The sequence below is a fragment of the Bufo gargarizans genome, chromosome 7 (genome assembly GCF_014858855.1).
Source record: "Bufo gargarizans isolate SCDJY-AF-19 chromosome 7, ASM1485885v1, whole genome shotgun sequence".
NCBI classification, from domain to species: Eukaryota; Metazoa; Chordata; class Amphibia; order Anura; family Bufonidae; genus Bufo; species Bufo gargarizans.
In genome coordinates, this window is record NC_058086.1 from 61734434 (window position 1) to 61747658 (window position 13225).

General features: G+C 44.8%; 1 protein-coding gene across 1 annotated transcript in view; it reads left to right on the forward strand.

Moving 5' to 3' along the window:
* Positions 1–13225, forward strand: part of NMNAT2 (nicotinamide nucleotide adenylyltransferase 2) — a 67359-nt gene that overhangs the window by 50178 nt on the left and 3956 nt on the right. The window contains exons 6-10 of the mRNA XM_044301940.1: positions 164–240; positions 2903–2947; positions 3063–3139; positions 3293–3394; positions 11150–11217. Of these exons, the coding sequence (XP_044157875.1) occupies positions 164–240; positions 2903–2947; positions 3063–3139; positions 3293–3394; positions 11150–11217 (369 nt within the window). The remainder of the gene's footprint in view (positions 1–163; positions 241–2902; positions 2948–3062; positions 3140–3292; positions 3395–11149; positions 11218–13225) is intronic.

Consider the following 13225-nt stretch of genomic DNA (forward strand, 5'->3'; position numbering starts at 1 on the left):
TACTAGGAAACCATCAACAAGCAGATTGGTTCAATAATGAGTTAAAAATAAGTCATGCGCGGCACAAGCAGGATGTGAATGACTAAAGTGTCATATATACAGTTGCATAGTATTAATATAACCATCAGTAATTGGTTTATTTTTATTTTCTTCTGTTAGTGAGGTTTCTGGGAAAAGTTGGAGAAGGACTGAGTCGTATGTGCTGTGTGCGTCCCAATCTGCAGCGTGTTACATTTGTGGGTAAGTTTCCAGAGATTCTTTTTGTATATGTTTTATATTTTAAAACCAGCAAACGAGTGATATCTCATGTATGTCCCTGCAGAGGGCACATTGAAAGGCAGTCTGTCAGCAATTTTGACCACCCTGCTGACAGCACTAGATAGGTTTATCAGGAGTAGTGTGAATATGAAGGTTTATTCTGCTAAATTCTGTTCCTGCAAGTGCCCAAGGCGGTGCTTCACTGTGAAGTGCTCTCTGCATTGACCTGCTTACACAGACCTTCTCCTCTGCTCTGGGTAACAGCTGTACTGGTCTCCTGGTTGGATGCTACAGCTGTCACTCACAGCAGATGGGACGGTGAAGCAGCTCAATGCAGAGAATACTTCACAGTAAAGCTCCTCCATGGGCACTTACAGGAACAGAATATGGCAGAATACCCTTTGCTATGACACTTGAAATATACCTCTGGGGTCCTGCCATTTCTCTTGATTATCTTTTCTCCACCTGTGATAACTTCAGTTGACTGGACATGGTTTGGAAAGACAAAAGCATATAAGCGCAAAAACCAAGCCAAGAGGAGCAAAGAACTGCCTGTAGAGCTCAGACACAGGATTGTGTGGAGGCACAGATCTGAAGAAGGGTACAAAAGCATTTCTGGTGCACTGAAAGTTCACAAGAGCACAGTGGCCTCCATAATTCTTAAATGGAGGACGTTTGGAACAACCAGGTCTCTTCTTAGAGCTGGCCACCCCACCAAACTAAGTAATCAGGACAGAAGGGCCTTGGTAAGAGAAGTGACTAAGAACCCATTGGTCACTCTGGCTGAGCTCCAAAGATCCTGTGTGGAGATGGGAGAAACTTCCAGAAGGTGAACCATCAATGCAGCACTCCACCAATCTGGGCTTTATGGCAGAGTGGCTAGAAAGCTTTTCCTCAGTAAAAGACACATGAAAATATGTTTAATAAAAAAAAAATAAGCAACTAAAGGACTCTCAGACTGAAAAATAAAACCTTTTTTTAAAACTTTTTAACCTTGATTCTAAGATAATGATCATGTTTGGAGGAAACCAGGCATTGCTCATCACCTGCCCAATACCATCCTTACAGTGAAGTATGGTGGTGGCAACATCATGCTGGGGGGGGGGGGGGGGTATGGTCAGTGACTGGTCAGGGTTGAGAGAAAGCTGAGTAGGGGCAAAGTATAGAGATGTTTTAAATGAAAACCTGATCCACAGTGCTCTGGACCTCAGACTGGGCTGAAGGCTTACCTTCCAATAAGACAATGACCCTAAGCACACAGCAAAGACAACATAGAAGTGGCTTAGGGACATTGAGTGACCCAGCCACAGCCCTTACTTGAATCCAATCGAACATCTCTGGAGAAACCTGAAAATGGCTGTCCACTGATGATCCCCATCCAACCTGGCAGAGCATGAGAGGATCTTCAGAGAAGAATGGCAGAAATTCCCCAACTCCAGGTGTGCAAACCTTGTGGCATCATACTCAAGAAGATTGGAGCCCAAAGGTTTTTCAACTAAGTCCTAAGTAAAGGGTCTGAATACTTATGTGAATGCAAGATTTTAGTTTTCCCCTTTAAATAAATTAGCAAAGATTTATAACATCCCATTTTCAGTGCACAATTATAGGGAAAAAAATGATTTTTTTTTTCATTTTAGCACAAGACCACAACATAACAAAATGTGAAAAAAGTGAAAGGGTGTGAAGACTTTCTGAATGCATTGTATATGTTGGGCTTGCAGTCAGTAATTCTGATTAAGTAAATGACAATCAAACTTTACCCTTCAAACACCTAACTGGCTTTTTATCAGGAACTGTAGACTGTAACTGCACAGCAGAGATTTTATTTAAGATCGACAATCCCATGTCCATATGGATATATGGACGTCATGGGGGTATTTGTTCACATCACTGCTTTTTAACAGAAACGAAGGGTGCCCGATGGACCTCATTGACTCTTTCTGTTCTCCAGACTTGGCATAGCTCGATACAATGGTTAGTGGCCGTGAATGGTACTGCAGTTCTCTCCCATTCAGAAAGCTATTACCCATTTTACCTTTAACATGCTGCTGCCACTAGAGGGAGCTTACTGCAGACTGTGAGACTATTAAGTTCAATGTATAACTAGTATGCAGTTAGCTCCTAAGCTCCCTCTAGTGGTAGCTGCAGAGTTGCAGTTCTATAACATGAAAAACAATTCGGCTGCTAGACAGATATATCAACCACATGGGATCGTGAAACTATTTAAATAAAATAAATTAATTTCTAGGGCGTACACCCACTCTAAGGTACTGAACTTCCAAATTGAGAAAACGAATGCACAATGCATTTTAGGCTTCTCTCTATGTCGGCAGGCTGTTCCGGCATAGATTATCTGGAATCTACCAGACAGAAAATGCTGCGCGCAGCATTTTTTTTCCGGTTGAATCCCAGCGTAGTTGGCGGGTAGCAGCTGAATCTCCGGCGGACCCTATTATAGTTAATTGGGCCGGCAGGCATTCTGGTACCATGCCAGATCCAGAGATCTCTTACTACATATGTGAAACTAAACTAACTCGTGTATCAAGGTAACTTGTGCTACATCTGTACAAGCAATAACATGGAAATGCTTGGCATGTATTCATATGTGACTTCACATAACTGGTTGTGTCATTTTGTTTGACAGATGAAAATGCAAACTTGGGCACAGTCATGAGATATGAAGAAATAGGTAAGTGCCAGTGAGAGCCAGTGTGATGGGACAGGTGGCGTAGAGGCGGCACTCTCTCTGTGATACTATAGACGTTGGTCTTCTCACTCATACACTTGCTGTCCTTCCTACCCAGAGCTGCGGATCTTGCTCCTGTGTGGTAGTGACCTGCTTGAGTCATTTTGTATCCCTGGCCTCTGGAATGAGTCAGAAGTGAGTATTGTTCCTTATGTTGTCTACAGACCCTTCTGCTTTCATTCTCCTTCCTTGGATGACAGACGTGTTGAGTTACACGGGTGACTGGATAGTGATGATGTCTGGTTTTCTTCCTTGCTCACTGCGCTGTGTATCTGTGTTTCCCTGTAGATGGAGGTGATCGTTGGAGATTTTGGCATCGTGGTGGTGCCACGTGACGGTACAGACACTGAGCAAATCATGAATCACTCATCAGTTCTCCGTAAATACAAGGTGTGTTCTGCTCTTATCTGTAAACTTTTAGTCATTGCTAAGGCAAAGGTTTCCCTGGACGACCAACTTTAATGATTTTATTGAAATTATTTATAATTATAATTAACATCTATTATTATATTATATATCTATATTATGTAATTAGTTATTATATATTATATATAATTAAAATCTATTATTACATATGATAGATATCTATATTATATAATCAATTATATATAATTAAAATCTATTATTATGACTATAAATATTGTTTTTTTTGTAGAAAGAAATTTTTTTTTTTTTAGCCGAGCAGAGTTCAGTTGACTTGGGCTATGTTCACACTTACGTCATGGTCTCTGTTACAGAAGCCACAGGACAGTACCAGATCTGTTGTATGGCGTATACCGCCGATGGCTTGATAATGCGTTCCATGGTGGTGGCTTTGACGGGAAGAATTATTCTGCACGGAGCACTGTTCTTTTCATGGAATCTGATGGGACTTGTGACGGAGGCTCAGAATATAGCCCCCCCCCCCCCCCAACACAAATGCCGGTCTAAAACGCAGATCCTAATAACCCCTATAGGCGCAGGCCTCTACATAACTTCAGCGTATCCTGCACCAGTCTAAATGTAAGCCAGCTTCCTAGCTGTCTTACGTTTATACCATTTTCTACGCCTAAAACAGAAAATGATGATTGAGATGAGGTGTGAGCGGGGAAAAGTCACAGATTGCAGCACAAATAACCTTCGAACCGCAATCTGTGCCAGTAATACGCCTAATATATGAGTATTTCTGGATAGTAAATGGCCCCCTTTGTTCATATTAGTGTTGGGGGCTCCATCACAAATTCTGACAGATTCGATGAAAAAAATATTATTGCCTGCAAAATGACTGACACTATAATGGAACCCCAACCGATCCATTATAATTCAATGGGGTCTGCTAGGCAACGGTGGTATCCACCATACCACTGGATACATTGTGTAGTGGTCAGGGCTGGTTACTGCAGCAATGCTTCTATTGAAGTGAATGGGCGCAGAGCTGTGATTGCCAGCTACGTCCACCACACAGTGGATAGAGCTGTGGAGGTCCGATGCCAATTTCCGGCACTACAACAAAATTTGCTGATCAGTGCGGGTGCAGGGTGTTGGACCCCTGAAGATCATTGACGCGCTATCCTGAGGACAGACCATCAACATTAAAATCCTGGACAACTCCTTTAAAGGGATAAGAAATCTAAGTTTTCATAAACTTTTCTCTACCATTTGCAAACAGGAGAAGGCGATATACACACACAATCAAAATCAAAATCTCTTTCCTTTGTCAGTTTAACCTATACACCCCTCCATCATGAAGAAGCATTATACTTGCCTTCACATTCTATTCAGACTTCTGTTAGGGTTGGTGTGAACCATGACCCAGCTGCCCCTCCACTGTGTTAAAGGGGTTATCTCCTGATTAACATAAAAATGAAAATCACGCATCATATTGTCACGGAATGTGTACAGGTAACAAGGCAAAACAACATGCATAAATGACTCGCTGGATCCAAAAGCTAAGGAACGAAAGGGAGACCCCTGTAGAAGACCTGGCACTTTCCCTGGCTGCTCAGCCTATGCATAGATCCGAATGGTGGAGGTATGCATATCCACGAACCTTGACTATAAAGCCCTGAGCACCCTACAATAGTGAGGGGACACGACCACCGGCTCCCTACACCAGACACGGAGGGAGTCAGGGTCACCTGGGATCCAGCAAACAGCAAATAACAGATAACAGTTTAACACTTAACTTTGTGGAGGAGAGGAGAACCAGATGGGCATGCACACATACTCCAGGAAGAAATATAAGCCGCCCAGAAAAGCATTCTGGGGAAGAATTTAAAGGGAAGCAATTAGTCCAACACATGACAGCTGAGAGAGACTAACGAGAGGAGGAGCTGAATACCACAACACAGAAACTCAAGGGGGAGGTTCTGAAAGGCCTCTGTCAGAGCTTTTCAGCTGTCTGGTTGTGACAGTACCCCTCCCTCTACGAGTGGACTCCGGACACTCAGAACCCACCTTCTCAGGATGGGACCTATGGAAAGCCCTGATGAGACGAGAGGCTTTAATGTCCGTCACCGGGACCCACATCCTCTCCTCAGGACCATACCCCTCCCAGTGAACAAGGTACTGAAGAGAACCGCGGACAAGACGAGAATCCACAATCCCAGAGACCTGAAATTCAAGATTCCCATCAACCATAATCGGAGCAGGAGGCAAAGGCGAGGGTACAATGGGTTGAACATAAGGTTTCAATAAGGACTTATGAAAAACATTATGGATCTTCCAAGTCTGAGGAAGATCAAGACGGTATGCAACAGGATTGATGACAGACAGGATTTTGTAAGGCCCAATAAACCTAGGACCCAACTTCCAGGAGGGAACCTTCAATTTGATATTCTTGGTAGACAACCACACCAGATCACCAACATTCAGGTCCGGACCAAGCACACGTCTCTTATCAGCCACACGCTTATATCTCTCACTCATGCTCTTTAGATTATCTTGAATCTTTTGCCAAATAGATGACAAAGACGAGGAGAATCTGTCCTCATCAGGTAAACCAGAAGACCCCTCTCCCGAGAAAGTCCCAAACTGTGGATGAAACCCATATGCACCAAAAAATGGTGACTTATCAGAGGACTCCTGACGACGGTTATTTAAAGCAAACTCAGCAAGGGACAAAAAAGAACACCAATCCTCTTGATTCTCCGCCACAAAACAACGCAGATATGTCTCCAGATTCTGATTGACGCGCTCTGTCTGGCCATTCGACTGCGGGTGGAAAGCAGAAGAGAATGACAACCGAACCCCCAAGCGAGAACAGAAAGCCTTCCAGAATCTGGAAACAAACTGCGTGCCCCTATCAGAGACTATGTCTGAAGGAATACCGTGCAATTTGACAATGTGATCAACAAATGCCTGCGCCAGCATCTTAGCATTGGGCAAACCAGGAAAAGGGATGAAATGCACCATTTTGCTAAAACGGTCCACCACCACCAGAATCACAGTCTTCCCCGAGGAACGAGGCAGGTCCGTTATGAAGTCCATGGACAGATGTGTCCAAGGACGGGAAGGAATGGGTAAGGGAAGGAGAGGACCTGATGGCCGTGAATGAGGGACTTTGGCACGAGCGCAAGTCTCGCAGGCTGCCACAAAACCCTCAACCGACTTACGAAGCGCAGGCCACCAGAATCTCCGAGCGATGAGATCCAGTGTGGCTCTTACCCCCGGGTGCCCAGCAAGGACCGTATCGTGGTGTTCTTTAAAAAATCTTGTGTCTTAAAGCGAGAGGCACAAACAACCTCCCAGGAGGACAAAGATCAGGAGCCTCTGACTGGGCTGCCTGCACCTCTGCCTCCAATTCAGGAAAAAGAGCAGAGACCACCACACCTTCAGCCAAAATGGGACCCGGGTCTTCAAAATTCCCGCCTCCCGGAAAACAACGTGACAGGGCATCTGCCTTCACATTCTTAACTCCAGGGCGGAACGTGACAACAAAATTAAACCTAGAAAAGAACAACGACCATCTGGCCTGTCTCGGGTTCAGACGCTTGGCTGACTCCAAGTAGGCCAGATTTTTATGGTCAGTAAATACGGTAATAGGGTGTCTGGCTCCCTCTAGCCAATGGCGCCATTCCTCAAAAGCCAACTTGATGGCCAACAATTCCCTATCTCCCACATCGTAATTTCTCTCTGCGGAGGAGAGTTTTCTTGAGAAAAAGGCACACGGTCGCCATTTGGCAGGAGAGGAACCCTGAGACAAGACCGCCCCCACACCCACCTCAGAAGCATCAACCTCAACTATGAAGGGTAAAGAAACATCAGGTTGCACCAAGATGGGAGCGGAAGCAAAACTCTCCTTGATATCAGAAAAAGCCTTACGAGCCTCTACTGACCAAGAAGAAAAATCTACCCCCTTTCTGGTCATATCAGTGAGTGGTTTAACAATAGAAGAATAATTCAAAATGAACTTCCTGTAATAATTGGCAAAGCCCAAAAAACGCATCAGCGCCTTTTGATTCTCAGGAAGCTCCCACTCAAGCACAGCGCGGACCTTCTCGGGGTCCATGCGAAAACCAGAAGCGGAGAGAAGAAACCCCAGAAATTGAATTTCTGGAACCGCAAACACACATTTTTCCAGTTTCGCATATAATTTATTCTCCCGCAGAATGAGCAAGACCTGACGTAAATGTTCCTTATGAGTTTTGAAATCGGGAGAAAAAATCAAAATGTCATCCAAATACACCAATACAAATTTTCCCATCAAATGATAAAAAATGCTGTTCACGAAATGCTGAAAAACGGCTGGGGCATTCATCAAACCAAAAGGCATAACCAAGTTTTCAAAATGGCCCTCAGGGGTATTGAAGGCCGTCTTCCATTCGTCCCCTTCTCTGACCCTGACCAGGTTGTATGCCCCTCTTAAATCTAATTTGGAAAAGACTTTAGCCCCAACAACCTGGTTAAATAAGTCCGGGATCAGAGGAAGCGGATAAGGGTCACGAATAGTGATACTGTTCAGCTCCCTGAAATCCAGACAAGGTCTTAAAGAACCATCTTTTTTCTTAACAAAGAAAAAACCAGCGGCAACAGGTGACTTCGAGGGTCGTATGTGTCCCTTTCTCAGACTCTCAGAGATATAAGCACGCATAGCGATCCGCTCAGGTTGGGAAAGATTGTATAAACGAGATTTAGGCAGCTTGGCATCTGGGATGAGATTAATAGGGCAATCGTACTCCCTGTGCGGGGGCAAATCCTGAACTCCACTCTCAGAGAAGACATCCGAAAATTCAGAGAGAAAAGATGGTATAGTCTTAGTAGCAACCTCAGAAACAGATGTCGTGAGGCAATTCTCTCTGCAAAAGTCACTCCAACCATTTATTTGCTTCGCTTGCCAATCAATGGTGGGGTTATGCTTAGTGAGCCAGGGCAGCCCCAACACCAGAGGGGTGGGCAAACCGCTAAGGACGAAACATGACACATCCTCAACATGAGCATCACTCACAATTAAACGGATATTGTGAACTATGCCCTTTAATGATTTCTGAGAAAGTGGAGCGGAATCAATAGCAAAAACCGGAATATCCTTTCTCAAAGCGCACACCTGGAAACCATGAGTTATCGCAAATTGATTATCAATGAGATTGACCGCTGCTCCACTATCCACAAAAATCTCACAAAAAATGTTCTTGCTCTCTAGCGCCACCCTAGCCGGCAGGACAAAACGGGAACTACAAGCAAACGGAAAACCTTCAATTTCCGCCTCAACCCTGCCAATAGTAACAGACGGAACATTTTTCAAAGATTTTTTCCTCTTTGTTTCTTTATTATACCCAGAGAACTGCCTGAATCTCCTAGAGGGACAAATATTTGCCAAATGATTAATACCTCCACAACAAAAACAAACCCTCCCATGCGGGCTGAATCTTCTATTGTCAGAAGCAATCAACCCCAGCTGCATGGGCTCCTGCTCAGAAGGGGCTGACAGCGACTGAGACCCCTGCGCACAGAATGGGACCGCTGCACAGTCCTGGGACCGAGTATGACAGGAAGGAGAGATCTCTCCTCTCTCTCTAAGACGCCTGTCAATACGAACGGCCTGAGACATAGCAGAGTCCAAAGAAATAGGCCTTTCATGAAAGGCAAATGCATCTTTCAATCCCTCTGAAAGACCATGGCAAAATTGACTTCGGAGTGCAGCATCATTCCAACCAGTATCAGCTGCCCATCTCCGAAATTCTGAGCAGTATATTTCTGCGGATTGTTTACCCTGGCATAAGAGACGTAGTCTAGACTCCGCCAGAGCAATACGATCCGGATCATCATATATCTGACCCAGGGCTAAAAAGAATTCATCCACTGAACGGAGAGGCCGTGCCCCCTCCGGCAGCGAAAAGGCCCAGGACTGAGCGTTACCTCTGAGCAGCGATATAATGATCCCCACCCTCCGTTCCTCATCTCCAGAGGAAAGGGGAAGAAGGCGAAAATGGAGTTTGCAAGCCTCTCTAAAACGCACAAAATTCTCACTACCCCCGGAGAACGTATCCGGGAGCGAGATCTTAGGCTCAGAACAAGCTCCATGAACGCAAGCTGAACCGGTCACTTGAAGCTGAGAAAAAGTCTTACGGAGGTCAGCTACCTCCAATGAAAGACCCTGGAAGCGTTCAGCCAAAAGTGAAACCGGATCCATGCTTAAGACGGTTTTGGCGGCTTATAATGTCACGGAATGTGTACAGGTAACAAGGCAAAACAACATGCATAAATGACTCGCTGGATCCAAAAGCTAAGGAACGAAAGGGAGACCCCTGTAGAAGACCTGGCACTTTCCCTGGCTGCTCAGCCTATGCATAGATCCGAATGGTGGAGGTATGCATATCCACGAACCTTGACTATAAAGCCCTGAGCACCCTACAATAGTGAGGGGACACGACCACCGGCTCCCTACACCAGACACGGAGGGAGTCAGGGTCACCTGGGATCCAGCAAACAGCAAATAACAGATAACAGTTTAACACTTAACTTTGTGGAGGAGAGGAGAACCAGATGGGCATGCACACATACTCCAGGAAGAAATATAAGCCGCCCAGAAAAGCATTCTGGGGAAGAATTTAAAGGGAAGCAATTAGTCCAACACATGACAGCTGAGAGAGACTAACGAGTGGAGGAGCTGAATACCACAACACAGAAACTCAAGGGGGAGGTTCTGAAAGGCCTCTGTCAGAGCTTCTCAGCTGTCTGGTTGTGACACATATAGTACAGTGATGGCTAACCTTGGCACTCCAGCTGTGGTAAAACTACAGCTCCCAAGATGCCCCCCTTGCTTGGCTGCTCTCAGAACTCTATAGAAATAAATGGAGCATGCTGGGAGTCGTAGTTTCACCACAGCTGGAGTGCCAAGGTTAGCCATCACTGATATAGTGCATGCCAATCTCCTTCTAAGGGCTCATGCACACGAACATATTCTTTGTCTGCATCCAATCCACATTTTTTGCGGGTCGGATGCGGATCCATTCACTTCAATGGGGCTGCAAAAGATGCGGACAGCACACCAAGTGTTGTCCGCATCTGTATGTCCGTTCTGCGCCCCCCCACCACCACCCCCAAACAAATATAAAACATGTCTTATTCTCGTCCGCATTACAGACAAGGATAGGTCGGGACTGCAAAACAGGCAACGGTCATGTGCATGAGTCCTACCAAAGCTAGAACCAGCCCTAGACCTCACGCAGATCCAGAGATCTGCCCATTCATTGCTCAGGGGGCATGTCCTTTCTCAGGGGTTGGCCTTTCTGGTGCACCTGGTGGCAGTTGAAGGATGGAACCGAGCATGTGCGTCCACCTCAGTGAGGTGGACAGAGAAATTAGTAAACGGGCAAACAGAAGGTGGCGCTATACAGCTAGATTTCATGGAATAACTCAGAAGCTATAGTCAACTTTTAATTACATGAAATTAGAAAATTATTCAGATCCACAGATCCAGGTGCTGGTTTGAAAACTGTAGGATATTTTTTATTGTGGGACAAGCCCTGTAAGAATGCATTGCCTCTGTAGAGGAGCAGAAGTAATCCATCCAACAATAAATGGCACTACCCTGAGATAATACCCCCTCTCTATTATACCTATCACAGCAGTGGGGGCTGTGAACATAAGCCCTTAAATGCCAGTGGTTGAACTTCTAGGATGTATGTCACATTATATCTCCTAACACTATCCCTTCCCTTACAGAACAACATCCTCGTGGTTAAAGATGACATCAACCATCCGATGTCCCATGTGAGCTCCACCAAGAGCAGGTAATGCATATAGTGTGTGGGGTGGGGAGTTCCTGACTCTCCCCTGACAGATGTTGTTGGGGGAGAGAAGGATCGGGCAGAGTGAGTATTGTTCCAGATTGTTTAGTTCTCAGAGGAGATAAGTCCCTTCCAGAACTGTCTGGCAGCGGCTTTCCCCCTCTACCCATTGAATACATATACACATTTAGCTGAACCGAACGTGTATGTGTATGGGGGAGTCGGGAGGGAGTCTGGGGAGATAGCTGTCTGCCAAACGATCGTCCTACTATTGAATGTGTGTGGGGCATGATAATAAGCAAATCACAAAATATCCCCCACTAATCACCTGTAATCTGTAGGAAAACCTTTTAGTTAGTGCTCAATTTCCCTGCAGCGCCACCACAAGGGGAAAAGAAACATTACACAATGTCCATTCATATCAGTAAGGGCAGGACCTCCAAAACCAGAGATGCTCTATGTAAAAGTTCTCAACCTCATCCCACTTTCCCGAACAAAAGACCCCTCTCTATTTAATCAGAAATCCCTAATCTTATACAGTTGCAAGAAAAAGTATGTGAACCCTTTGGAATGATATGGATTTCTGCACAAATTGGTCATAAAATGTGATCTGATCTCAACAATAGACAATCACAGTCTGCTTAAACTAATAACACACAAAGAATTGAATGTTACCATGTTTTTATTGAACACACCATGTAAACATTCACAGTGCAGGTGGAAAAAGTATGTGAACCCTTGGATTTAATAACTGGTTGAACCTCCTTTGGCAGCAATAACTTCAACCAAACATTTCCTGTAGTTGAAGATCAGACGTGCACAACGGTCAGGAGTAATTCTTGACCATTCCTCTTTACAGAACTGTTTCAGTTCAGCAATATTCTTGGGATGTCTGGTGTGAATCGCTTTCTTGAGGTCATGCCACAGCATCTCAATCGGGTTGAGGTCAGGACTCTGACTGGGCCACTCCAGAAGGCGTATTTTCTTCTGTTTAAGCCATTCTGTTGATGATTTACTTCTATGCTTTGGGTCGTTGTCCTGTTGCAACACCCATCTTCTGTTGAGCTTCAGCTGATGAACAGATGGCCTTAAGTTCTCCTGAAAAATGTCTTGATAAACTTGGGAATTCATTTTTCCTTCGATAATAGAAATCCATCCAGGCCCTGACACAGCAAAGCAGCCCCAAACCATGATGCCCCCACCACCATACTTCACAGTTGGGATGAGGTTTTGATGTTGGTGTGCTGTGCCTCTTTTTCTCCACACCAGACAACTCAACTTTGGTTTCATCTGTCCACAGAATATTTTGCCAGTTCTGCTGTGGAACATCCAGGTGCTCTTGTGCAAACCGTAAACGTGCAGCAATGTTTTTTTTGGACAGCAGTGGCTTCCTCTGTGGTATCCTCCAATTAAATCCATTCTTGTTTAGTGTTTTATGTATCGTAGATTCGTTAACAGGGATGTTAGCATATGCCAGAGACTTTTGTAAGTCTTTAGCCGACACTCTAGGATTCTTCTTCACCTCATTGAGCAGTCTGCGCTGTGCTCTTGCAGTCATCTTTACAGGACGGCCACTCCTAGGGAGAGTAGCAGCAGTGCTGAACGTTCTCCATTTATAGACAATTTGTCTTAACAACACAACAATAGACAATCACAGTCTGCTTAAACTAATAACACACAAAGAATTAAATGTTACCATGTTTTATTGAACGCACCATGTAAGCATTCACAGTGCAGGTGGAAAAGTATGTGAACCCCTAGACTAATGACATTTCCAAGAGCTAATTGGAGTAAGGTGTCCGCCAACTGGAGTCCAATCAATGAGATAACATTGAAGGTGTTGGTTACAGCTGCCCTGCCCTATAAAAAACATACACCAGTTCTGGGTTTGCTTTTCACAAGAAGCATTGCCTGATGTGAATGATGCCTCACACAAAAGAGCTCTCAGAAGACCTACGATTGAGAATTGTTGACTTGCATAAAGCTGGAAAGGGTTATAAAAGTATCTCCA